Raw genomic sequence first — 24,366 nt, forward strand, 5'->3', positions numbered from 1 at the left:
TTAGTTTAAAAAAAAACTATTGAATACATATTACCAGTTTTCCTGGTTTACATTTTTTATTTTTTTAAATGAAAAAATATTTATTTTAGATAATTTTATTATTCACTTAAGGTTTTTTTATACATTAATTTAAGGTTATTTTAAAAGAAAACTAGATATTAATCCGCTCCTTTTAAGGGCAAAAATTATTTAAACAAATTTGTAACTTTCCGACTGCTCAATAATGAGTCACTTACGTCTGCCTCTTCGGTCTGTACGTTAACTTTCCAAAAGGTTCAAAATTATTTTTTACTGATTATGCAATCATCACCCGACTTTTTCCCGTACTTTGGCATCACTCATACGGTATCGTGAATAACTTTCCGATATACCACCTAGCATTTCACTATCCAATCCAAACACTTTTAACTTTGGAATTCTAAATGAATGTGTGGCGAAAAAAGTAAGTCAATTTTGGTGACATAGATAGCCAAATCAATTCTTTTAAACTTTTCCATATATCATAATTCAGAATCTTATAAAAATTTTTTAATTGTTACCAAGATTAGAATATATATATTATATAAAAAACGCAATATTTTATATATATATATATATAGTTTTGTTTATGATATTGTTTGTGGATATAATATTAGACTTGGGGGATAAGTTATATTTTAAAAACAATTTAAATATACATATATATATATATATATATATATATATAAATGTATGAATATAGTAATCTACTATATATTAACATAAGAATTTTTTAACTTTAATGGAAAAACAAATATAATAATAGATAACCGGCTAAGAGTTGTATATTGCATTTACTTTTATAATAATAGATAACCGGTTAATCGTTAATGAAATCGATAGTAAGAATAATGGTTTGGTTAAATTACCCGGTGATGGTATGATTTAAATATTACATCGGTTTATTAATTAATCAGTGTATAACTAATGTCACATGTAAACCTTTAGTAATGGGTCTGAAAATTAAAAATGACTTGACAACAGTAGATATAATGTAGGACTCTATTTTAATAGAGTAGATAACACAATGCATAGGGACAAAATGTCAAATTGTTTTTAACTACTCCAAATCTCCCAAAAAATATGGAATGAAAACACACACACAGAGATTGTCTGAACTATGAAGATGAACATTGTCTGAAAAGATCTATCTTTTCTTTTCTCTGAGATTATAATTGAAGTTCGTTATTTATACAATCTATTTCTTTTTAACTTTTTTTAAACATGAATTCTTGCAACTTTAAACCGACATCTCCAATGTTCTGCCATAACACGAGAAACACAAACTTAATACCTCAAGTAAAAGGTCTAAAGCAAAAGAAATTTGTTACAGCATAGAAAATACTATTGCAATTCCCAACATCAAGCAGAGTTTCAAGCAGACTTTGGAGCGCTATACATGATGGGAACACGCCACGCAAGAGCCAGTGAGCTCTCTACCAGTAATCGCCACAAGAACATTTGCCGTCACTGAAGTGATGGAACCGTTTGTTGTCTCTCACGATCAACGTTCTACCAATGATTTTGGACGTGATCTTGATGAAGTTGTGACAGTCATTACACACGCGCAGATTCTTGATGATTGTCAGAGACTTCCGAGGCGGGGTGCATATAATACCATAAGCAATCGCTAGCCTCTCACTGTGGTAGAGCAGCGCCTGTTGTTTAGCCTCCTCGTCAATGTCATGCAGAACACATTTAGTGTCTGGAACATAAACCGCTCCTTTCTTCGCATCCAACTCCTTAGCTTCATCCTTGTACAAAGTCAGATTCCGAAACTCGAGAATCCTACTCCTACTAGCAAGCATACTCGTCTCCCTGTATGACTTAGGAGGAGGAGTAGGAATCTTGTTGGTCACAGCCTTGGAAGGGTCAAGACCAACCATCAACTCCTCCGCGTAATCCTCTAACTCAATATCTCCATGAATCTTACCATAGTTCCTCATAGCTTCCCAGAACTCAGCCGTGGCTTCGAAAGGAAGCCCGCGGATGTACTGCTCCGCCTCGACGAGATGCCCACATTTCCCAAGAACATCCAAAACACCCAAGTAATGCTCAGTCCCGGGGCTAATCCCAAACTCGTTCTTCATCGAATCGAAATGCAGAAACGCTTCCTTTATCCCACCCACAGCAGCACAAGCCAAGAAGACAGCAACGAACGTCTCCTCGTTAGGTCTCATCCCTACCTTCGTCGTCATCTCCTCGAACATCTGCAACGCATCATCCCCCATCCCGTTGTCGCTATACACGCGCATCATCACGTGCCAAGAATCCATATCTTTGTCGGCCATGTGATCGAACACTCTCTTGGCGTCGGTGACGCTGCTGCACTCCCCGAACATACCGATGACCACGTTGTTCAGCTTCGGATCGCTCCTGAAGACGGACCGAAGGAAGTGATCGTGCACCTTCTTGGAATGCTCGAGGGATTTCAGATTGGCGCAGGACTCGAAGAGCAGAGAGAAACAGTCTTTGTCAGGCATCGCTCCCTTATCGAGCAGCTCGATCGCGTCTTTGTATCTCCTGAGCTTGCACAAGCGGACTATCTCATCCACGGTTGGGGCTATCTCGTTGCTCTGAACGTTCTGGTTCTGATAATTGACCTGATTGTAACCGCCTCCGCGGTGTTGAGGAGGTCTGTAACCGCCGTGCTGAGGATTCGATTGGTTAGGGTTAAACCTCTGGTTTTGAGGAGCGTTTGATTGGTTTTGGAAACGCTGGGAATCGAACCCCGGAGATGGATTGTGCCGTTGCGGCGGAGGGTAAGATGCGACGGGGTGAGGATTCCGGTGATAGTCACTCGCGGAGGCGGATGTGCTGAGGTTTTTGCTCGCGGTTGAGCTAAGGGCGAAGGTTTGGGTAACGGAGGCGAATCGAGAGGATAGATGGGGGAGAGAAGAGCGTACCTGAAGCAGGGAACCTACTGTGAAGATCTTCTGGGTACGCGCGCAACGAATCGCCATTAGAGAAGACATTTTCACTGAGCAGAAATGGTGAAAGGCGATAGCTAAAACCCTAGTTGATTTTAGGGGACGCGGATGATAACACAGGAAAATAATATTATGGTTTTCAGAATAATCCTTCAAGCGTTAAATATTTTCATATGTCACCTTTTTGTTCCAAATATTCAGAGTTTGTCCTCCTCATCTAATATAAAACAAATTGCAATACGACCCCAATATCTTTTAAAGATATACCTTGATTTAGATTGGGATTTATATATTCTTCAAATACTCGCGTTTAGTTAGTTAAATTTAATCAAACTGTATCCGTTTCTTGTTAAAAGTATATATATTGACTTTAATTGAGAAAAGAAAAAATCTAAATGCCATCAGTATTACAGTAATCTAGTAATTCATAATCTGATTGTTCAACCACATTATACATTGACAAATTAGTTGAAAGAATGTGGTATTTTGATCACTTTTTCAACCATTTTATCTTAGACTTGGACTGCAGCTTGAAACAACATTTCTTTATCTACCTTAAAACAATTAATTCTGGTACGAATTAAGTGTTTCATAAGAACCTGTCCATATTGTAATAAACTGATAGTTTTAGTTTTTTTTCTTGAATTTGGATTATTTTCTCTGTTTAGAAGTTTCATTTTTACTCTTATTCGCTTCCTTACTCCAGCTCTTCGTCAGCAATCACATAACTCCGTTTCTTGTATGATTTCTTGTACAACCCTTAACATACTGGGTTTCCTTATGAATTTATTCCACTTATCCTAATAAATTTGTTACCAACTTCATTCTTTGTATATAGAGTTATACAAGATAACAACAAACAACATAGCACCAGTGGTCTAGTGGTAGAATAGTACCCTGCCACGGTACAGACCCGGGTTCGATTCCCGGCTGGTGCATTCTTTCGGAGCTATGAAGAAAACGGCTTGCCGATGGTTGGGTCCGTCGCGTTTAATCTGTGATATCCAGATGACATGCCTTTATCCCGAGCTCTGTTTTTTTTCAGTTTGGTTTAGTTTGAAGTCAACTACTCATAAACATAAAAGAAAGTCTAAATCTTTTTCATTATGGTTACTAATGTTCTACTTGTACAATTTTTGAAATTTAGTCTATGAAGACCGAAGAACTGAAAGCTATAATGATAATACACTAGTGATACATTTTACAGTGTTGTTTTATTAACACAACGTAAAACGATATGTCTATCTACAGACTTATTTTTGATACTTGTACTAACAACATTTCGAAGAACCACTCTATTTACATCTTCCCGTATCATACAAACAACCCTCTCCTTTTCCTAAACATGTCTCTACTTCAATACCTCCCATTACGCATGTACCCCAAGTTCATCACAGTTTTGAACGTAAGAGGCGTCTCTGGAAACCACGATTTGAATTCTTACGGGAAGAGGAAGTGGCGTATGGTTGGCCGTTGAGACAACCTCCAAATCTGATATCCCATCCTTCGATGTTCTTAGGAACACATGAATCGAACAGGAACTGCCCAAGAACGCTGTGAGCGTTTATGCTCATTGGTTGGAGCGGGCGGAAGGAAGATCTCTCTCTCTGCTCTTCCTGTGAAGACGATGGATCATTGTTGTTGCTTTGATACGGAGCTGAGCTTGGTAAGAAAAAATGGTCACATGGACCAGTGGCTACTCTCTTTAGGCTTTGGTTAGATTTCACAGCCACTTTCTGAAGGTCGCAAATTAACTCAGAGATCTCATCATGCGTGCGAGCTCTTTCTCCAAGTTGTCGGATTTTATGTAAGTGAACTGATATGGCCTTCTCTAGAAAGTTGGAGATAACAGCTCGGTATTGTATAGGGTTATGTGTGTAGTGCCCTGAGGAAAGAGAGATAAAAAAAAGCTCAGATATTGCCATAATAGACTTAAACATGTTATATGACTCACCTGCATGAGGAGAGTTTTTCCACTTGACAACTTTAACCTCTCCTCCCAGTTCCTGTAATTGATGGGTGAAGCTCGAAATCACTTGGTGAGGAGCCAGTTTGTCATTCTCCGAGCATAAGATGAGATATGGAGCCTCAATTTCCTGGAAACACACACAGAAGGGAGAGTTTATCTTCTTCTGTAGAAACCAACTTGAGAAGCCATAACCAGAGAGAAGGTATAGATAGTAGACTTACAACAGATGAGTAGAGGGCCTGCCAATACTCACTGCGTTGAGATTCAAATCTCGTAAGATATAAACCGTCAAGGCCTGAAGATATCCCTTTGGCCATCCAAGATATGAGTCTTGAAGGCACAGACATTCGTCTTATGGATGGATGTAGTGCGAATTTTGTATTCAAATCACTGGTGAAATCCAATGGGCCAGAGTCGTAGACATGTCCAGAAAGACAGTTTCTAACAAGCTGGCTATCATCCTTCACAAATTGAAAAAAAAAAAAGAAAACAAGAAATGAGTTGAAAATTGAACTGAAGAAGAAACAAACATCATCATTATAATAAAGAGACAATTCTCACCGGATGAATTTGAGGTTCACAATCACCCATGATCACCTGTAGTACTTTGTACATGCAAGCTTTTGGAGCCCCAGAGAAAGCTAGAAAGATTACAGGACACGGTCTGCTCTTTAGCTCCTGAATAATAAATAAACACAACGTAACATAAAGCCACAAATAAAGTGACAAACAGTACCAATTCTTATAAAAATAAAAATAAAAGAATTCAGCAAATTACTGAACCAGAACCTTTAAGTTAGGCTGAATCTTACCTCAACGAGCTCAGCAAGAAGATGAAATGCTAGCGAGAGAGCCATCTCTGGGTAAAACCTGAAGAACATAGACGAAATAGCAAACCTAATTAAAGAGATTCTGAAACAATATCCAAACAGCATAAGACGCAAAAAGATACTGATTCTGATAATGCCGTTTTTACAAACTGAAACTCAGAGAGAATAGAGAATTCAAATTCAAAAAAAGGAACTAAACAGAATCTAAACAGCATAAGAAAGATTCCGATTCTGATTCTGATAGTGACGTTGTAGAAGCAAAATCTAGCTACGACACACATCGCAAAATTCATCAGTCGTAAGATTAAGCTCACAGATATATTTCAGAAGGAGCGGAGCTTACGCAGTGAGAAAATCAGCGCGGCAAACAAGCGAGTTCCAACCGAGAGAAGAGTAGAGGTCAACGAAACTCGCGAGATGGTTCTCGTCAATCGAACTCCACGCGAACATCGCAACGACGCCGTTTGATCCACCTTCGTCCTCCACCTCTCTATCCGCCTTCTTCCCCCAGTAAACTCTCCCCCCTCCGATCATTTTTCCCGGCGACGATTGACGCTGAAACTCGTCCGAGAGATTTGGTGTGGTTTTTTTTTTGTTTGTGAACCACTCGAAAATGTTTGAGATTACGGTGGTGGTTGTTATCGTCCACGTCAGATCGTTCTGTGCGTATTTTAGTTCGCTCGTTTATAGTGCGCCTTTTCGTACGATGTCGTTGGCCACGTCATTTGGGTTTGACGTGGAAGTAAGAGTCAAAAACGATACATAGGTGTTGTTTTCTTCCTCTACGCCTCGTGTTAAAGCCCAGATTAGATACCAAGAATTGCAATGTTCTCTTTTATGGATTATGGTTATCCTATTTTCTATGATACTAGGGATTGGCCCGGGCTACGCCCGGGATTCTTTATTCAATTTTTATTTTTTATATGTATATTGTATTTATATTTAACATATAAATATTATAATCTGGTATTAAAATATAAGTTGCTAGACAATTTAAAAATTATTTTAAATTATTCATTTAGTCTTTTCTTAGAAAACTGAACTTTTAATATATTTGTTATTGAAAATTATTTATAAGATGATGAGCAAATGAAGATGTTTTAGAATTCAGGTTGTAAATGTTTTGGTTGTGACTTTATTTTATATTGCTGTGTTTTATTTTCGAAAAAAAATTCAAAGCACTAAATAAAATGCTTTAGAAAAACTGATTTTCAAAGCTAGTATATTTCCATTTTTATTTTTTTTTGCTCTAGACTCATGCCTTGATTGGTAGAGCATTAACATTAGCATTATGTTCCACATTATCCAATCAACATTTGTTAGAAAAGCATTTAGAAAAGCATTTACTAAATGCTAATGCTCTCTAGCAAATGCTCTCATTTGAAGCTTTTGGAAGAGTATTTGCATTTACAATTTATAAATTTAAGAAATAAATATAATTAGTTCATTTATTTGATTTAATAATATCATAAAACTATTTTTATATCCAGAAAATGAAAATTTGATTTTTAAAATAAATTTACAATATAAATATTTTTAAAAATAGTATTTCAAATTTAAAATATAATTTAATTATATAAATTATATTATATTTCAAATGAGAAATATTATTTTTTAAAAATAGATATTTAGTTGTAATTTTATTTTTTTAAATAAAATTTTCGATATAAACATAATTTTGTAATTAGTAAATAAAAATAAATTAATCATATATTTTTATATATTAATATATAAAATAAAAATATATATATATAATGATAATTTATTTATTTTGTTCAATAGTATTCAAATTATTTTATATCCAAAAATAAATTTATATTTTATTTAATAATATTCAAAATTATTTTATATCCAAAAAATAAATTTATATTTTTAAAAATACATTTTTAAATAATAATATTTTACATTTAAAATTTAATTTATGTTATTAATTAAGATTCATTATTTTTATTAATAAATATATTATTAATATATATATATATATTATAATTTAATATGTATAATTTAAAATAAATCTATTATATACTAATTTTTATAAAAAATAAAATTATATACTGCTACTACTCTATCAATCATCTTATTAAAAGTTTTAATAACAGCATACAGCTTCTGCAGCATACTGCTTTTACAGTATACTGCTACTGTTTCTTCGTCAGCTGTACCAATCAAGTCCTCATTATTGAAAGCTAAAACATGATTGTCTCATAAAAGTGATTTAGAAAAAAAAAATATGGCTCTTCAGAGCTTCTACATCACTTACCAATCATCCTCTAAATTTTAATTAGATTAGTTGGACTATAGAAATGTTTCGGTCGATATATTTTTTATAACTTATTGTTTAATTTAGTTTTTTCAAAATGAAATAGTTTATAGTATTTAATGGGCTCTTTTCCCCGTTAGATCAACACTTCTATGTTTTTTGTTCATGTTTTTTTTTAAGTAAGAGGTTTAAAAGTTATAATATTTTTCTATAGCTAAAAAACTTACAACTACATAGATAAAAGCTATATACTAAATTCTTACAACAAAATTTATGCATTATAAATTTATATGTAAACTAATCGGACACTTGATCTAAAGCATTTTATTTATAACCAAACTAATCGGACACTTGATCTGAATATTATTTTATCTTATAAGTTTTTATGTAAAATATTGTTAAATGTACAAACATTATAATTCTTAGTTTTAGAATCTTTAGCTAAGGCCCATCTTGTTTCTGCTTCTGCAAATTATTCAACAGCCCACTGAGACTATTTTTACTAATCAAATTTCTGGTTGCTCAAAAAAAAAAAGAATCATTGAAATAATAACTTTCAGGTTTGTTAGAAAATTTGTCTTTTCAATTTTCAATAACTATCTTGAATTTATCGATGTAAAGCTATAGCTGATTAGTGTTTTTGTTTAATATACTACATTATGTGTTTTAAGATCCTCACGGTCCAAACGAATTGATTGATTCTGGTGATAAGCCATATAAGACAAAATGTCTACGTTCCTCGTTTGCCCTTTAACTCAGGTATCCTGCACTCAAAATAACAGAGAATAAAAGCCAGTTTCAAAAAAGAAAAAAATAACAGAGAATAATTCAATCCACTTTGTATTTTTTCAACACATTCAGTCTTTCATAAGAGCATAGAAGGTGGTTTCAAACCTCTGGATATGGTCTAGTATCAGAAGCCTTATCCTTGGTTAGATGCTCAGATCTTTTACCGCACATCATTTATATTTCAAAAAGCATCAAGACATCAATTTAGTTGCAACACAAAAGAAACTTTCAAGCTGATATATATGTTTTCATGATATATATACATATCGGTGAGAGAGTAAAGAATAACAACTCACTTTGAAAAATATTCCTCGGAAGATAGCAAAACCAACAGCAGTGGTGATTGCATTCAGTGGTTGTCCTTGCAAGTCTGGGCTCACCAAAGAGTACGCAAATCCAAATTCTAATGGTGTTACCATGCTGTCAAATTCATTCAAGAAGTAGTAACTTAATAAACTTATGCACGTAAATGGTTTGTGAACTGATACTTACGCTGTTCTGACTTAAACAGGTTCAAGATCCTTAAATCATGTGACAAAAACTTGATATTGAACCTGGCAAAAAAAAAAAAATTCGTTCATCACACATACTTATTAGTCTCAGCAAGTCAAATGTTCAACTCAACCACAAAAGTTCAAAACTTCCAAGCGAGTGAGATCGTTATGTAGAGAAAAATACAAAACACGACTTACAGAGGGAGAGATCTCGACTCCCAAAATCTCAGCAGGCGTATCTCGACGGTCGTCTTTCAAGTCGGAGAATATGAGAGAGAAGTTGAGTAAAAACTGATGAAACTGATGATTTTCACGAAAAGAAACTCTAATATTTATAGTTGTAGATTCATTGAGGGGAATAAAAGAGGGGATGTATGATTGGCAAGATTGTGTCAATGAGAGCTTTAATGACGATGCTTGAATGCAATGGCGAGAAATTAATCTTTGGTAACGTTTCAGAAGTTTCGAACATAATACAAAACGACGCAATTGAAGATTCAAATGGAGATTCATCACGTCGAATTGCCTCACTCAAGATCGGTTTAAAGCTGATTGATCGGTTTCTGAGATCGGGAGAAGAAGGAGGTGATACGGCGCTAAGCAGCGATAACGTAATCAGAAGCTTTGTTTGATTAAATCCGTGATGGGCTCAAGACGAATACGGCCCAACAAAACAAAAAAGACACAAATGACACAAATTAAATGATGCTCTGCGTTTTAGGTTGATGGACAGCTGTCGGCTCCTCCTTCCTTTATTTGTTGCGCTGGCAGCAGGAAAAGAGAGTAACCTTTTCTTTATAATAATAGATGTTATGTAACTTATACTTGAATTTTTGAATGTAGATTCAACAAAATAACTGAAACTAGGCATATGTGCAATTCGGATATTGGTTAGATCCGGTTCAGATATTTTGTGTTACGGATAATTGGTATAGAGGATAGAAGAACCATTTACTACTTTATCCTATTTTTGCTTGTTTTGGTCTTTCCTTCAACATATTGTAACACCTTTGAAATATACAAAACTAAGAGCACGCAAGTTTGTCGGTTGTAAAGTTTACTTGATCCGCGCTTTGGAAGCGCGGAATATTTTACGATGAAATTTTTTATTAATAACTTAATAAATATTTTGGTAAATTTTAAAGAGTGTGTATTTAAAATATTTTTGCATTTAAATCAGTGTTTTTAAATTAAACCCGATTGTGATTACACCGGTTAATCCGGAGATCTGACAATTCAATTTAGATTTTTAAAATATTCATATTAAAAAAATTACTACCCGAGACTAACCGATTGAACTGATGGATGACCGATATGTAATCTAATTTGATTTAAATTATAATAGTTTCATAATCTGTAATCTTATAATCCAAAATTTAAAGTTTATTATTTTACAATTTATGAAATTATGACGTTTCTACAAAAATTTAAAGAGAAAATGATAGATATAAAGTAACTAAAATTAATTATTGTATTGTTTGGAAACATTGATAGTGGTATAAAAAATATATTGTTTGGAAACAGTGTTAGTAGTATAAAGAAATAAGTATATTGTTTGGAAATATGGATAGTAGTATAAAAATGAATATTAGTGATTAATGTAGGTTTAACTATAAAGTATAAAGGTGTATTTAATTTAAAAACTTACAAAATAAATGTTAAGTCCAATAGAATGTTTCTGTTTTAATAAGATAGATGAGCACCGAAGAAAAAGAACTAGTGGTACAGGGAAAATAAGAAAGCAATTCAGGTTAGATTAATTCAAACTCTAACCCGAGAATCCGAGAATCCAATAACTAAAAGGAAAAGCACAAGTCAAACCTAAAAATACGGAATGGGTGACACGCTAAATATGAAATAATTACTATATTGTTGTTTTTAGAAAGGGAGATGCCAATTGACAAAAAAAAAAGAAAGGGAGATGCCATTGTGTTCGTGTCCGAAACATCGAAAACGATGTCGTTTCTTTGCTAATAGACTTTCGTCTCGAACCTTGCGCTTTCAATATTATTTTTATGGGTTCCCCTAAAGTTTCTTCTTTTCTTTTGTGCAAGTTGCCGAACATCTAAAAGCTCCACAGACAACGTTTCTCGTGTATCTCTAATAATTGTTTTTTAAATTAAAAAAAAAGAAAAACAATTCTCAAGAGTTTTCTTCGTTTCTCTTTTGATTTAAATTTTCTTTCTTATTGTATGGGCTTGATCGGAGAAAAGCCACTTTTGTGTTTTTGATTTTCATTATTGTGTTTTATTTAAATTTTTGGCTGGAGGGTGTGTCTGAATAATTCAATGCTTCTCTCTTCTCTTCCTTTCTAAATCTCTCTCTCTCCTCTCTAAACCAAAGCAGCTATGGGCGACGAACACTCTCTCAGCCCAAAGGTACCGTTTTGTTCAATAATCCGGTTAGGTCTTTTTAGGACTTTCGTTTGATTCGATATGGGTTTCTATAAAAATCGAATCTTAAGGCATCTTAGGGTCTTGAGTAATTTTGAATTTAGTGATACCTATGTTGTGTTCTAGCCCTTAATTTATGTTTTTTCTTTTTGTTTCTAAAACAAAGCAAACAATTCACTTTAATGTTATTTGTTTAATTTACAGGATAGTTTCGTCTTCAAGCTCCCTAAAAAATCCCCACTTGTGTTGAGAATGGTCGTTCTCATGTTTGTCATGGTCTGCGCTGTCTACATTTGCTCAATCTGTCTTAAACAAATCGGTGTCGTCCCAAGTGCTGGTTTTTTGAACGTTGAAGTCTTTGAGAAGCCTTGTCCCGAGCCTAACATTGAACCATGGGACATACCATATGTACATTACCCTAAACCCAAGACATACAACAGGTAAAACGAGATATGTTTCTCAGTCTATTTGTTTGGTTCTAATGGTTATGGTGTTGATGTGTGTGTGTGTGTGTGTGTGTTAGGGAGGAATGTTCGTGCAATCCAGTTAGGTATTTTGCGATTCTGTCAATGCAGAGATCTGGTAGCGGCTGGTTTGAGACTTTGCTAAACAATCATACTAACATAAGCTCCAACGGGGAGATCTTCTCGGTTAAAGACAGGAGGGCTAATGTCTCCACCATTTTCGAGACCTTGGACAAAGTATATAATCTAGATTGGTTGAGTAGTGCTTCTAAGAACGAGTGCACTTCTGCCGTTGGTTTGAAGTGGATGCTTAATCAGGTAAATTGTCTACTATAAATGGTTTTAAGTCATTTATTGCAAATTAAAATATAAAGATCTGTTGATAGCTACTACTACTAGTTACTACTCTCTGTGTGTGTTTAATTACCTGCAATAAAGGCTCTGAATATGTTGAAAAAAACATTTATTGTAATATTTGACCAAAAAAGTTATGTTGTTTACGATCTCTAATTGCTACTACTATCTATCTATGTGTTTATTACCTCCGTACTTTATACAGAACGTTTACTTACTGTTTTAGTATAGTTTAGATGCTGGAACTATAGATTTGTGTGTTATATCCTTAGGACAGAACCTAAACTATGATATATGTTCTTGGTTACGTTGTAATGTGGCTGGGAATGAAACATATGCAGGGTCTAATGAAACACCATGAAGAGATAGTAGAATACTTCAAAACCAGAGGCGTCTCAGCTATATTCCTCTTTAGAAGGAACCTCTTGCGCCGAATGATTTCAGTTCTTGCAAACTCTTACGATAAAGATGCTAAGCTATTGAACGGTACTCACAAGTCCCACGTCCATTCTCCTAAAGAGGTAATGCCTCTTTCTCTTTCTCCTTTGTTTTTTACATATCTTTGGTTTTTGTGAAACTGAACATGTGTGAAACAAATGTTTGTTTCAGGCTGAGATATTGGCGCGGTACAAACCGTTGATCAACACAACTCTTTTGATAGCTGATCTGAAACAAGTTCAAGAGATGACTACAAAAGCACTTTCTTACTTCAATACCACTCGCCACATCTTCCTCTATTACGAAGACGTTGTCAAAAACCGCACCGTGAGAACATATTCTTTCACTATGCTTCCTAGCTATTTTCACAACAAACAAATAAATCGAGCTTCTTTTTGGTTAGCAGAGACTAGATGATGTGCAAGAGTTTCTGAAGGTTCCAAAACTTAATTTAAAGAGCCGGCAAGTGAAGATTCATCACGGTCCTTTGTCACAGCACGTACAGAATTGGGAAGAGGTTCAAAAGACGCTGAATGGGACTGGTTTTGAAAACTTTCTACTTGAAGATTACCGAAAGTGAATTAACACGGTAGGAGAGAGTGATGTACATAAACCTCTCTCGGATGATTGTCAGACCATCAACTTGTAGGAGAGTTTTGCTAGAACAGGTTTTGCAAATCTGCTTTTTTTTTAATGTTTTAGTTTTCTGTCGTAAGCGAGTTGATAGATTTTTATTTGATTCATTCTTTATCAGGGAACTAAGAGTTAAATTGTAATCAGAAAAGTCGATCTGGTTAATTTGCTTCTAACGATAAAATCATGTGGTTATAAAATATGATTTAGAAGAGAAATCTGCAACTGAAACAGACAAAGACCACACAAAGATCTGAACTGCATTGCAACAGTCAGTCCCTAAAACTCTAATAATCCAAAACAGGACGCAAGATAGAGGGTCCAAAAGCAACACCAGTAAAGCCAAAGAAGCCTTATATGCTCCATATCTTAACCGTCTGCTGATAAACGATTGTTATGCAATCCATGTAACACCAGTATCAACACCAAGGAGCTTTCAACAGAGACCTCAGCACAAGCACATTTCGGCATCAGACTCCGAAAATTAAACGCTATGCCATAGTAAAGGACGGGCCTCGAACATAAAGCCTAGACGATGGATATTATCTCAATGGCCCTTTTTGGTTAATGGACTCAATTGCTTTAGTCCAAAAAAATTTGACGAAATGGACTTAAGACCCTTTTGTAATATGTATAACTACAGTACTACTAAATCACCAGTAAGATATATTTGTGCTTTTTTGTTTCTTCGATTATTTATACTTCTTTTAGCTATCAGTAAAAGTGAATATAAAATTTATTTTTTTCTCTTTTGTTAAATACACAATTATAGAAATATTATTCCATTTGGTTATATACTAAAAATTATAAATTTGATTCAGAACATTCTCATTTGGAATGAATCTTTATTTCTAATACTGCCATTTTCTAAAATTTTGATTGGGTATTTGGAAAAGCTAAAACCAAGTCAATGCTTTATATTTTTTAACAAAGTCAATGCTTTACTTCTTCTTTTTAAAAACCCATAGGACGTCATTGTTTTTTGGTTATTTTAATCAAATAAAAAATCAAAATTATTTAAACATTATCTTTTAAGTTATACAACACATATAATTCACATGGCCTGCATGTGTGATTCTATAAATACGAAGACAGAGAAGATGAATTGAAGGTGGAGAAAAGGGAAAGAAAAAGAAGAGAGGATCAAATGTTGATAAAAAGAATAGAGCTTTGTATAGAGATAGTGAAGATAACAATGGATTTTGTAGTGGTGGTGGCTGAAGCCGCCAAAGGCTTTTTGAGACACGCTCCTCAGGCTCCGCCCGCTCTCCTCCGCCAAGGCCCCTACTATTACTCAGCTACGACCCCTCGCCCTTCCCCTTACATGATTGGCTATCTTCCTTGTTGAGATTGTAATTCTTTATGATATTTCTGTAAGTTAATTACTTGGTTTAAAAATTTTAAATGTAAATTTTATACTTTTTTGTTTCTTTCAACATCATGTATTATACGGATTTAAACCTGGTTGGGGATGTTGCACCAGCTATAACACAAACCACAAAGCTACATATCGAAGTTATCTTGTAAATATTTTTCTTTTTGTATAAGTACTTATCTTGTAAATTGCTACGTTTTGTAATGAACCACATTTCTTATATATTTAACCTCGGTTCCCGAATTGTTTTGTGTGTGTTGGTTTGCTTTCGCTTGGGTTTTTTTTTTTTGAAACTTCGCTTGGGGTTTTACTCTTTGAGTTTGTTACTATTTGTTCTAATGTTCGAATCCGATGTGGAACTAAAGACAAACGTAAGATAAAATATAAATATTTTATTTTTGTAGAAAAGGGGGGGGGGATATGTTGGAAACATTTCGAGAAAGGGAAATGCCAAAAGACTTAATTGGAGGTCTAAATTGTTATCTAACAGCGTAAGTATTTGCAAAATAAACAAATACCTAATATATATATATAGTATTCTATATAATTTAATAATAAATTTATTTTAGTTTATATAACATAAATTAGATAATTTATCAATAATTAATCTTATTAATTTTATTTTTATAGCATTATAATTTTTAGATAGTTTAAAAGATCATTATCATGGTTTTGAAAAGCATCTTTCTTAAACGGTTTTAGAACATTGTTTCAAATAGAGTTATAAAATCAAAATAATGGAAATGAGGTTGACTTATAAGAAGACGTGAGGAAACATTGGTCCCGTCTCAGACAAGAAATGTCTAGGTTCAACCATATTCTTTATTAATTCCACCGCTTAACTTGTAAAATGAGTATTAAACACACGATAATAGTTTACACTTTGCATTTTTGACAAAAGAAAAATGGTTGCTATATACTTATAGAAAATAAAGTTTTTTTAAAGAAAATAAAACTTAAACTGAGTAAAACGTTGAACCTCATGCCGAGGTGGAATGAAAAATTGTGTGTGATATAGTGTCTAATGATGATACTTTGTGTAATTATATGTAGATCATAAAGTTCAAAAAAAAAATATGTAGATCAAACACTATATATATCGTAAATCTCTTAAATACCCAATATAAGTCTGACTGAAAGGTTTAGTTTTCATTCTAAGAGAATGTAACAAGTTTGTTGACTAAAAGTGAAAGGTAAAAAAAATCTTGTTCTTAATAGATAGAGATTTACATAGTCTTTTCATTTGGGAAATCTCTTTTCGTTTCTGATCGTATGTTTTGTTTTGGAGACCTTCCCAGATTCTGGAATGCTTAGAAATAAGTAACTCGTGGAGCTGTTATTATAATTTGAGCATGTTAATCCAGATTCAACGGATCAGATACAAACACGTGTTAGTTATAGCGGCATCTAGTCATGTTACGTGATCCGCAATTGTATAAGGTACGACCTAGGTATAGTTTTTATTATTTAAATATGGATAGCTATGTATTTTATGTATGTTTTTAGAGGACCACTTCTTCTTTTTCAGAGTTTTTGTGACTCGTGATGACCTTTAATTTGAGCCTTGATAGACTATATATAGAGCCTTCGTTTTTTTTTTGACTGCCTTCGTTTATTTTATTTTGATCAGAGGTTACTTCTTTCCTTTATCTTTGCAATAAACGAAAGTTGACTGCGAGCTGCAGGCGGAGTCGGACGGCGAAGCGAATCTCTGAAGTGGATATAAAACTAAAAGTCTAAAAGTATAACGCGAGATGTTCAAAGTCGAACAATTATAAACTGAACTAACTATGTAAATATATTTCCCCGATTAATTAATAGTTGCAAGGAACAATTAAGAAAATACAAATTGAAAGTAAGATACATAGTTGTTTTTAAAATAAGGAAATACAGTTCTTACTTTGAAAACAAGTACTAGCTTATACAATCTTCTAATTGATTTTAAAGTTAAGATTTAATTTTAAAATTTAAAGGCTATACATACCTTTTAATTTTGACATTTGGTATGTACTGTATTCATCTTTTTCAAACTGAAACTGATGTATCCATTTATCAAAAATATTTTTTTTTATCTCCGGGATTTTGTAGTCGAGTGATAAAGAGAAAGATTTCAGACGCCAACATCTTTAAGATTTGAGTCATCTGAATATATTCATGGACTCTATTTTTTTTTTGGAAATTAGTCTGAGTTTTTTTCATAAATTCGAGACATCTCAGATTAATCAAAAAAGTTGCTTTATAAAATTTAATTGGTAGTTACCAAGTTGACAAAACAATAAAAAGAATTTTGCAATTTATAAAGTAAATGGTTTAAACGGACAATTGAACGGAGAAGATGCACGTCTACATGCCTCAAATTGAAGCTAACCAATCAAACTCGGAAGATGCCTTCACCATACTATATTAAATGTTACTAGATCATGATCCGCCCAGTCGGGCGGGTTTTCATATTTTTTGGAAGCATGAGATATGTTTTTTCATTGTTATGAACTTTTTTTTTTGATTTTTTGTACATTATAAAGTTAATTATTTAAAAAACAATTATTACATATTTACTCAGTGAATTTTATTATATTCCGATGTCTAATATATTACATGTGTCTGATATATAAACAAAAAGTGTATTATTTTTTTGGAAGTGATCGTGGATGTGTAAAGATGATGTAGAAGATCAGTATTTATAGTTTAATTTTAGGGTAACAATAATGTACCACCGATATATATACTAAACCAATTAAATAATTTATAAAAAATACCAAATCACAGTATATGATTACCGAGATATTATGTATAATTGTAATGACTTGGTGAATGTATTTTTCCATAAAATATTTTCTTTGAAAGTAAAATTCGAGATATCTATATCTGTTATATAAATAATCATATGCATCGAATATATACTACACAAATATTCTCTAAGGCAATTTCCTAACATATCTTATTAGCAAAATCACCCATAATTGTAAATAGAATTATGGGTCATTTTGTTAATCTATTAAACATGTTTTATAAATAAATTTAATATTTTTAGTGTTATATATTTTTAGTTTTATAATATTTATATTTATATTTATATGTCTAGTTAACATTATTATTCAGACCCGTGCATATACACATAATTTCAATTTTATTAAGATATTAAACTAATATAAAATAATTAGTCATACATTTGTTAAAATTTTGGTATTTTATATATTTATGTAGACAAAAATGTATAATGAACATTTACAGTAGACTAATATAATAAAATTTGGTTTTATTTTTATATAATAAAATTCTAATTAAAATTATTTTATAATAAAATTATAATCATATGACTATTTTATAGTAGATAAAAATGATACATCTTTTTTAATAGAGAAGATATATTATCAAAGAAATGTTTATATGTATTCTTAAGGTTTGGTGGTATTAAATTCAATTTTAATAATATTACACATTACGTAATATAGAGGTAAATAGAATATGTACATATATTTGTACATAATATGTTATGTTGAACCCGAAGACAATTTTAAACAATAATCGTATGCAACTATGCACTAACTTAAATAAAGAAAAGATGGAGTTGCTAATCGTATGATTATGAACATGAATATATTTCAAATCTTTTAATTAGCGTTGGACCATTTATTTCCTAAACCAACAAAATAAAAGAAAGAGTCTCAGTCTATTAATGAAGGGAAAATTCCATAAAATACTCCAACTAAATTTTGTTAAGCTTTTTAATGCCTAAACTTTTTTACTACCCAGTTTAATACTTCAATTAATTATTTTGTTCATTTTAATACCCAGAATGTTAAACATGTACCCACTTTAATACCCAAACTTTATTTATTTTAATAAAAGTTCTAATAAGTTTCAAACAAAAATTTTAATTTTTAAAAAAAAATTTACAAAACAAATCAAAAAATTCTAATTTTTTTGGTGTTTGAGAAATAAAAGTAACTAAATAGTGTAAAATATTAAATTTTGTAATAAAATTTCTAAATTTTAAATACTGTATTTAGTTTGTTTTCTGAAATAAAAAACGAAATTTATTTTTATCATTAAAATTAACTTATTTTTTAAAAACTAATTTTCCATGGTTTATGTACCTTCTTTCCTAAATCTTAAAAAAAAATTAGAATTTTTTGAGTTTTTTTTTGTAAATTTTAAATATTTTTAAAAAATTTTGTTTGAAACTTATTAGAGCTTTTATTAAAATAAATAAAGTTTGGGTATTAAAGTGGGTACATGTTTAAAGTTTGGATATTAAAATGAGAAAATAATTAGTTGGGGTATTAAACTGGGCAGTGAAAAGTATGAGTATTAAAAAGCTTAACGAAATTTAGTTGGGGTATTTTTATGGAATTTTCCCATTAATGAATTCATGTGGATATCATATATACCTATACAAGAGAGTGTGCATTTAATTTAAAATCTTACAAAATAATAGTTAGATCCATTACAATGTTTCTATTTTAATAAGATAGATAAGCCTTCGTTGTGGATGATAAATAATGATTTGATATGTATATCAATTGAGCATAGAAAATAGTTCGCTAACATGCATTAAATAATATTCGACTTCAATATGAAATAAGTTCGTACCACTTCTTGAGATAACACTTCATTTTATTTTTTTATAACTGTGGGATCCCAAAAACTTTCTAGACCCAAAAACTAATCTTATAAAGTCTATGATATTCCATGTATTTTTACTATTTAAAACAGTCCGAAGGATCAAAGAAATTCGGACCCAAAATGATATTCACGACTGTGAACTCTTTACCAATAGGTCAAAACAATTTGGTTGATAACACTTCATTTTCAACATCTAGAAGAACAAAAATAAGCAATTTTGTTAGCAGGTAATTAGTCACTTCCGACGAGAGAGAGTACTGTAAATATAAGTCAACCGTCTTGGTGTTACTGTTTACGTTCATAAAACATCAAGGTGATGATTGTTTTACTAGTTCTTAGATTCTGGTTTTTAGTTTTTGGCTTTTAGTTTTTGGTTTTCAGATTTTAGTTTTTGATTTTTAGTTTTTGATTTTGCAGTAGATTTTGGTTTTTAAAAAAACATGATTGGTTGCTTTAGATTTTGGTTTTTAGTTTTTAGTTTTTGTTTTAAAAATAATAAAACAAAAGTATTACTAATAATAAAATATTTATTAAAGTAATCTAATTTAAAATATTATCATCAGAACACATATAAACTTACTAATAAAATTATTTTTAACCAAACAATTGTAAAAAAAATAAACTATTGTAAATCCCAAATAAATATGCAACAATTTAGTCTCAAATTCCTTCCATATTTGATATCAAATGCTATTATACAAGTAATTAAGTTATAAATAAAAAATTAATATCGTGCAGTTGATGATTTTTTTCTAAAATATTTTTTAGGCATATATATATCTAACAATTAAGTAAATAGTAATTTCTTTTAATTTACAAGTATAAAAAATTTGTTCTTATATCTAAACCATTTTTGTCGATTTTATATTTTGAAAAACTTGAATAAAAATTTATATTTCAATTTTTTGGATTTTGACTATAAAGTTAAAATCGATCAAATAAAAAAATGATAAAAATATATTACTTATTAGGAAAATAATAAAACAATACAAAATACTACCACATAAATATTTATATTTTATTAAACAAACCAAACAAAATTTAAACATATTTTAACATTATGATAAGTGTATTACTTTATGTAATTTAAATATTAATTGCTATAGTTTTAAAGTAAAAAATTAATATGTCGTGCAATAAATATATAGTACTTATAAATTTATAACAACTTTTAATTATATTTTATACAATTAAATTATATGTTAAAATATTAGTTAAAATATTATTAAATAATTTACCTACACAAATCTTTGAAATTCAATAAAAATAAAAATATACTCTTCGTATTGGATTTTATCTCTGATAAATTATTTTTATTCAACTATAATAATCTAGAATAACTACTATTTAATCAGTTTAATTTATATAAGATAGTTTCCTATATTGATGCATTAATATAAGAATATTTAAAACAAAAAGAAGAAAAAAGAAAGAAAACTCACGTCATTGAAGAAAAATCAAGAAAAGATGGATTTTGGTTTTTGCTAAGAAATAGTAGTTATTTTCAAAATCTGGTTTCCCTAAAATATAGGGAATCTATTTTCTAATAAACTTTTTTTGAAAATAGACTTGATTGGTAAAAAAGTAGCTTTTATAAAAACAAAAACCAAAAACTGTTTTAGAATCCACAAACATTCAACCTCCAAATATTAGTTCCAACAAAAGCTTCCTACTATACGTCTAAGATGCCTCTCAACTATTTTTGGATTATGATATCCTTCTAAAGTAAACTATAATTATATTACTAAATTGCGGATTTAGATTTTCGGAATCTAAAAATATCCCATTTGAATTTTTAATAAATTTTGACAAAACAAAATAATAATTTACTAATTTTAATTAAAAATTAAATTGTAAAATATTTTCAATATGTATTCAGTTAAAAGATTATTTTTTTTAAAATAAAAAAATGTTAGGTCGATTCAGATTTATATAGTTTTTATTTTTTATTTAAAATCTGTTAGTTTAATATTTAATTGTAAGGGAAATTTTCTCAAAAAAAAAACTTTAATTTTTTTCTCAAAAAATAGCTTATGAAGAGAAAAAATGATCAAAATGGCCTTTACTAATGAGATTAAGATACTTTTAATGAGTACTATATTTAATAATAAATCGTGTTAAAATATTATTAATTAAAAAATTTATACTTTAATTCTAAACTGTAGACCCAAACTATCCCCAAACTATAAACATAACCACACAAAAAAACTAAACCATAATTTTTAATCAATTAGTTCTAAGGATATATGTATTTTTAGGAGGTTGTATTCAACTAAGAGTTTCAAGTGATTTGTATTAAAATAACAAATCCACTGTTATTTAAACGTGGATTTTAAAAATCATTTTAAAATCTAGTGTTATTGAACTTGTCATTTTATAAATCACTCTGAAATCCACTGTTATTGAACAAAATTTAAGTTGGAGATTTTAGAATACTTTAATTGTTTCTAGAGTGTTTGAAGGGAGTTCTTTAGTTATAAAAATAAAAATCCAAATCCCACTATTTTAGATAAGATTCTAGAGTGTTTTAACAAAAATCACATAAATCTCTGCACCTAATTAAAATCATCTAAAACTCTATTAAAAATCAAATCACATCAAATGTTAAATTGAATACACCCCCCCTTAAGCTCTTCACTGAATGTTATTTTGGTCGTTTTTGTGGATATATTTTTGATAAAAATATCTTAGTTTGGTAGAATTTTTGGTACGGGTTTGAAAATTTTGGCTTAGTTTGGGAATTTTTCTAAGGTTTATATAGTTTCAATTAGGAATGGGCGTTTGGGTATTAATTCGGATTTAGTTTGGTTCTATTCGGATTTTGGATTTTTAGGATCAAAGATTTCAGTTCCATTCAGATACTTTTAAATTCCGGTTCGGATCTTTACAAGTTCGTTTCGGTTCATATATACTTTAAATTTCTCGCAATTATAAAGAAAATAATATATTACATATAAATTTGAATACATATGCCAAAATATCTAAATTTAACATGTAAATTAGTTTGGTTTGAATATTTGGATTTAGAATCAATAAATATTTTTTTTTGTATTTTGAGTATACTTTAACTATTTTAGACATTTACTTTTGACTATTTATATATATTTTCAAGTATTTCGGACAATTTAAAAGTATTATATATATTTGGATATCTTTTGATATACATTAAATCTAAAAATAATTGATATACACATATGTATAAGTATCTATTTTGGATATATTTAGGTATCCAAAATATTTGGTTTGAATTTGGTTTGATTTCGATTCTTAAATACCAAATTTTTGAATTCATTCAGATATTTAGTCATTTCCAATTTGGATTCGATACTACATTTTTGGATCGAATTTAGTTTGGTTCGGTTCTTCGGATTTGGATCTTTTGCCCGGTCTTAGTTCCAGTGATTTCTCTATGTATCAGAATATACCGCACAAACTGATATTGCTTATTTGCATTTCTTTATGGGCATTCCATAAATTTGGTTACTATTTCACTGTTTATTGAATATACCACACAAGCTGTATTCCTTTGTTTGCATTCATATATTTTTCTTATCTTCTCTGTTCTAGTTCCATTTCTTATTTACCCTGAAATTTTTATGTCAAAGCCTAGGTAACCAACCACTTGTCCTTCACACCGACAACTATGAGTTGTATTTCAAAACGTGTACGCAAATCTACAAGTCAACAAATATTGAAAGCAATGTTTATAGAATAATAGCACAATTAAATGGACGTACAAGCAACAAATTATGCGCTAATTTTTTGATTACTTGTTGTTTCGTGCGACTTACTCCAGAATATTTGATTTCTTGTAAAATTACGTTGCTAAATCTTGATTGCGAATTTGAACTCCAAATTATATTCAGCTCAGAATTATATAGTTTGGATTGATTTGAATACAGTTAATTTAGTATATAAATTTATATTCTATTCAAGTTATTTTCTAAATAATTTTGAGAATTTTGGTTTTAGAAAATTTTGACACAGTTCCAGAATTTTCCTCAGCTTTATATAGTTTCACTGATTTATGTATAAACTATACTACAAACATTTAGAGCGTCTCCAACACAAAAATCCTGGGGAATATCTCAGCAATAAAAGAATGAAAAATATAAAATGCATTAGAGAGCAGAGAAACGGGAATTTTTTTGGAGAGTTTTCTGATACATTTTTAAGAACTGTTTGACATCACTTGTTAATTATTAGTTGGTGTAATTTTCGAAAGGAGAAAAAATAACTATCAAATAAACAAATTAAAAAATATATTTTTGTGTGTGGGGATATCCAATTTGAATATAAGACCGATAAAGTTGCTCTTAATTATATTGATTAATTTGCATTATTATATAAGCATTCCAGAAAATTAGTAATTGTTTCCTGGGAAAAGAATGGTTATTTACAGAATTCGTATCAAAAATCAAAACACAATTCCCTCTCCCACTATTTTAGACTATCTACTTATTGAACCTGAGTTGTAATAGGCGTTGTATCTTTGGCTTCTCATAGTATCATGTTGACATGATTCGATTTCATCACTGTCTGTGATGTGCGATTATGTCGTCTTGCATTCCTCTCACGCCAAGTGTAGTAAATTGTGATCGGAAACACTATTCTCAACAATATGAAAGGTAAGAAACCAAACCAGTGAGAGAAAAGTCGTTCCAATGTGTCATTCCAGTCCGGGTCAGGTTCTGACTCCGTAAAGATTATCCACCACTTCTATCAAGAAAGTATACGGACAAGTAAAAAAAAGAGGTGGTCTCTTGTTTCTTCTCGTTCTCCACATAAAAGAC

General features: G+C 30.9%; 4 protein-coding genes, 1 long non-coding RNA gene and 1 other non-coding gene across 6 annotated transcripts; 3 read left to right on the plus strand and 3 right to left on the minus strand.

Annotated features, from left to right (window-relative positions):
- Positions 1-1,219: 1,219 nt before the first annotated feature.
- LOC108862063 (pentatricopeptide repeat-containing protein At2g15690, mitochondrial) lies at positions 1,220-3,066 on the minus strand. The gene has a single exon (XM_018636087.2). It carries the CDS (start codon positions 2,991-2,993, stop codon positions 1,455-1,457), a length of 1,539 nt encoding a protein of 512 aa, XP_018491589.2. The 5' UTR covers positions 2,994-3,066; the 3' UTR covers positions 1,220-1,454.
- A 749-nt stretch (positions 3,067-3,815) lies between these two features.
- TRNAG-GCC (transfer RNA glycine (anticodon GCC)) lies at positions 3,816-3,886 on the plus strand. The gene has a single exon. It is a non-coding gene; the product is annotated as a tRNA-Gly (tRNA).
- Positions 3,887-4,103: 217 nt separating this feature from the next.
- LOC108861237 (uncharacterized) lies at positions 4,104-6,391 on the minus strand. The gene is made up of 6 exons (XM_018635069.2): positions 6,091-6,391; positions 5,730-5,787; positions 5,479-5,595; positions 5,139-5,378; positions 4,903-5,044; positions 4,104-4,833 (listed from the first exon to the last, which is right to left on the minus strand). The coding sequence occupies exons 1-6, from the start codon at positions 6,279-6,281 to the stop codon at positions 4,340-4,342; spliced, it is 1,242 nt and encodes a 413-aa protein (XP_018490571.2). The 5' UTR covers positions 6,282-6,391; the 3' UTR covers positions 4,104-4,339.
- A 1,634-nt stretch (positions 6,392-8,025) lies between these two features.
- LOC108838575 (uncharacterized) lies at positions 8,026-9,942 on the minus strand. Its single transcript, XR_008946050.1, has 5 exons — positions 9,489-9,942; positions 9,289-9,350; positions 9,093-9,216; positions 8,902-8,953; positions 8,026-8,771 (listed from the first exon to the last, which is right to left on the minus strand). It is a non-coding gene; the product is annotated as an uncharacterized LOC108838575 (long non-coding RNA).
- A 1,378-nt stretch (positions 9,943-11,320) lies between these two features.
- Positions 11,321-13,737, plus strand: LOC108857395 (uncharacterized). Its single transcript, XM_018631380.2, has 6 exons — positions 11,321-11,668; positions 11,888-12,123; positions 12,207-12,465; positions 12,843-13,022; positions 13,111-13,266; positions 13,346-13,737. Exons 1-6 carry the CDS (start codon positions 11,639-11,641, stop codon positions 13,517-13,519), a joined length of 1,035 nt encoding a protein of 344 aa, XP_018486882.1. The 5' UTR covers positions 11,321-11,638; the 3' UTR covers positions 13,520-13,737.
- A 909-nt stretch (positions 13,738-14,646) lies between these two features.
- Positions 14,647-15,190, plus strand: LOC108859825 (uncharacterized). The gene has a single exon (XM_018633737.2). The coding sequence runs from the start codon at positions 14,720-14,722 to the stop codon at positions 14,918-14,920; it is 201 nt and encodes a 66-aa protein (XP_018489239.1). The 5' UTR covers positions 14,647-14,719; the 3' UTR covers positions 14,921-15,190.
- The last annotated feature ends 9,176 nt before the right edge of the window (positions 15,191-24,366 follow it).

Source organism: Raphanus sativus, chromosome 5 (genome assembly GCF_000801105.2).
Source record: "Raphanus sativus cultivar WK10039 chromosome 5, ASM80110v3, whole genome shotgun sequence".
Taxonomy (NCBI): Eukaryota; Viridiplantae; Streptophyta; class Magnoliopsida; order Brassicales; family Brassicaceae; genus Raphanus; species Raphanus sativus.

Coding starts and splice junctions, on each gene's coding strand:
- LOC108859825 (XM_018633737.2), top strand. CDS start 14,720: ATGTTGATAAAAAGAATAGAGCTTTGTATAGAGATAGTGAAGATAACA.
- LOC108857395 (XM_018631380.2), top strand. CDS start 11,639: ATGGGCGACGAACACTCTCTCAGCCCAAAG. Junction 12,124..12,206: donor AAACCCAAGACATACAACAG/GTAAAACGAGAT, acceptor TGTGTGTGTTAG/GGAGGAATGTTCGTGCAATC. Junction 13,023..13,110: donor ACGTCCATTCTCCTAAAGAG/GTAATGCCTCTT, acceptor TGTTTGTTTCAG/GCTGAGATATTGGCGCGGTA.
- LOC108861237 (XM_018635069.2), bottom strand. CDS start 6,281: ATGATCGGAGGGGGGAGAGTTTACTGGGGGAAGAAGGCGGATAGAGAG. Junction 5,788..6,090: donor CGCGCTGATTTTCTCACTGC/GTAAGCTCCGCT, acceptor TATGTTCTTCAG/GTTTTACCCAGAGATGGCTC. Junction 5,596..5,729: donor TTCTTGCTGAGCTCGTTGAG/GTAAGATTCAGC, acceptor TTTATTATTCAG/GAGCTAAAGAGCAGACCGTG.
- LOC108862063 (XM_018636087.2), bottom strand. CDS start 2,993: ATGTCTTCTCTAATGGCGATTCGTTGCGCGCGTACCCAGAAGATCTTC.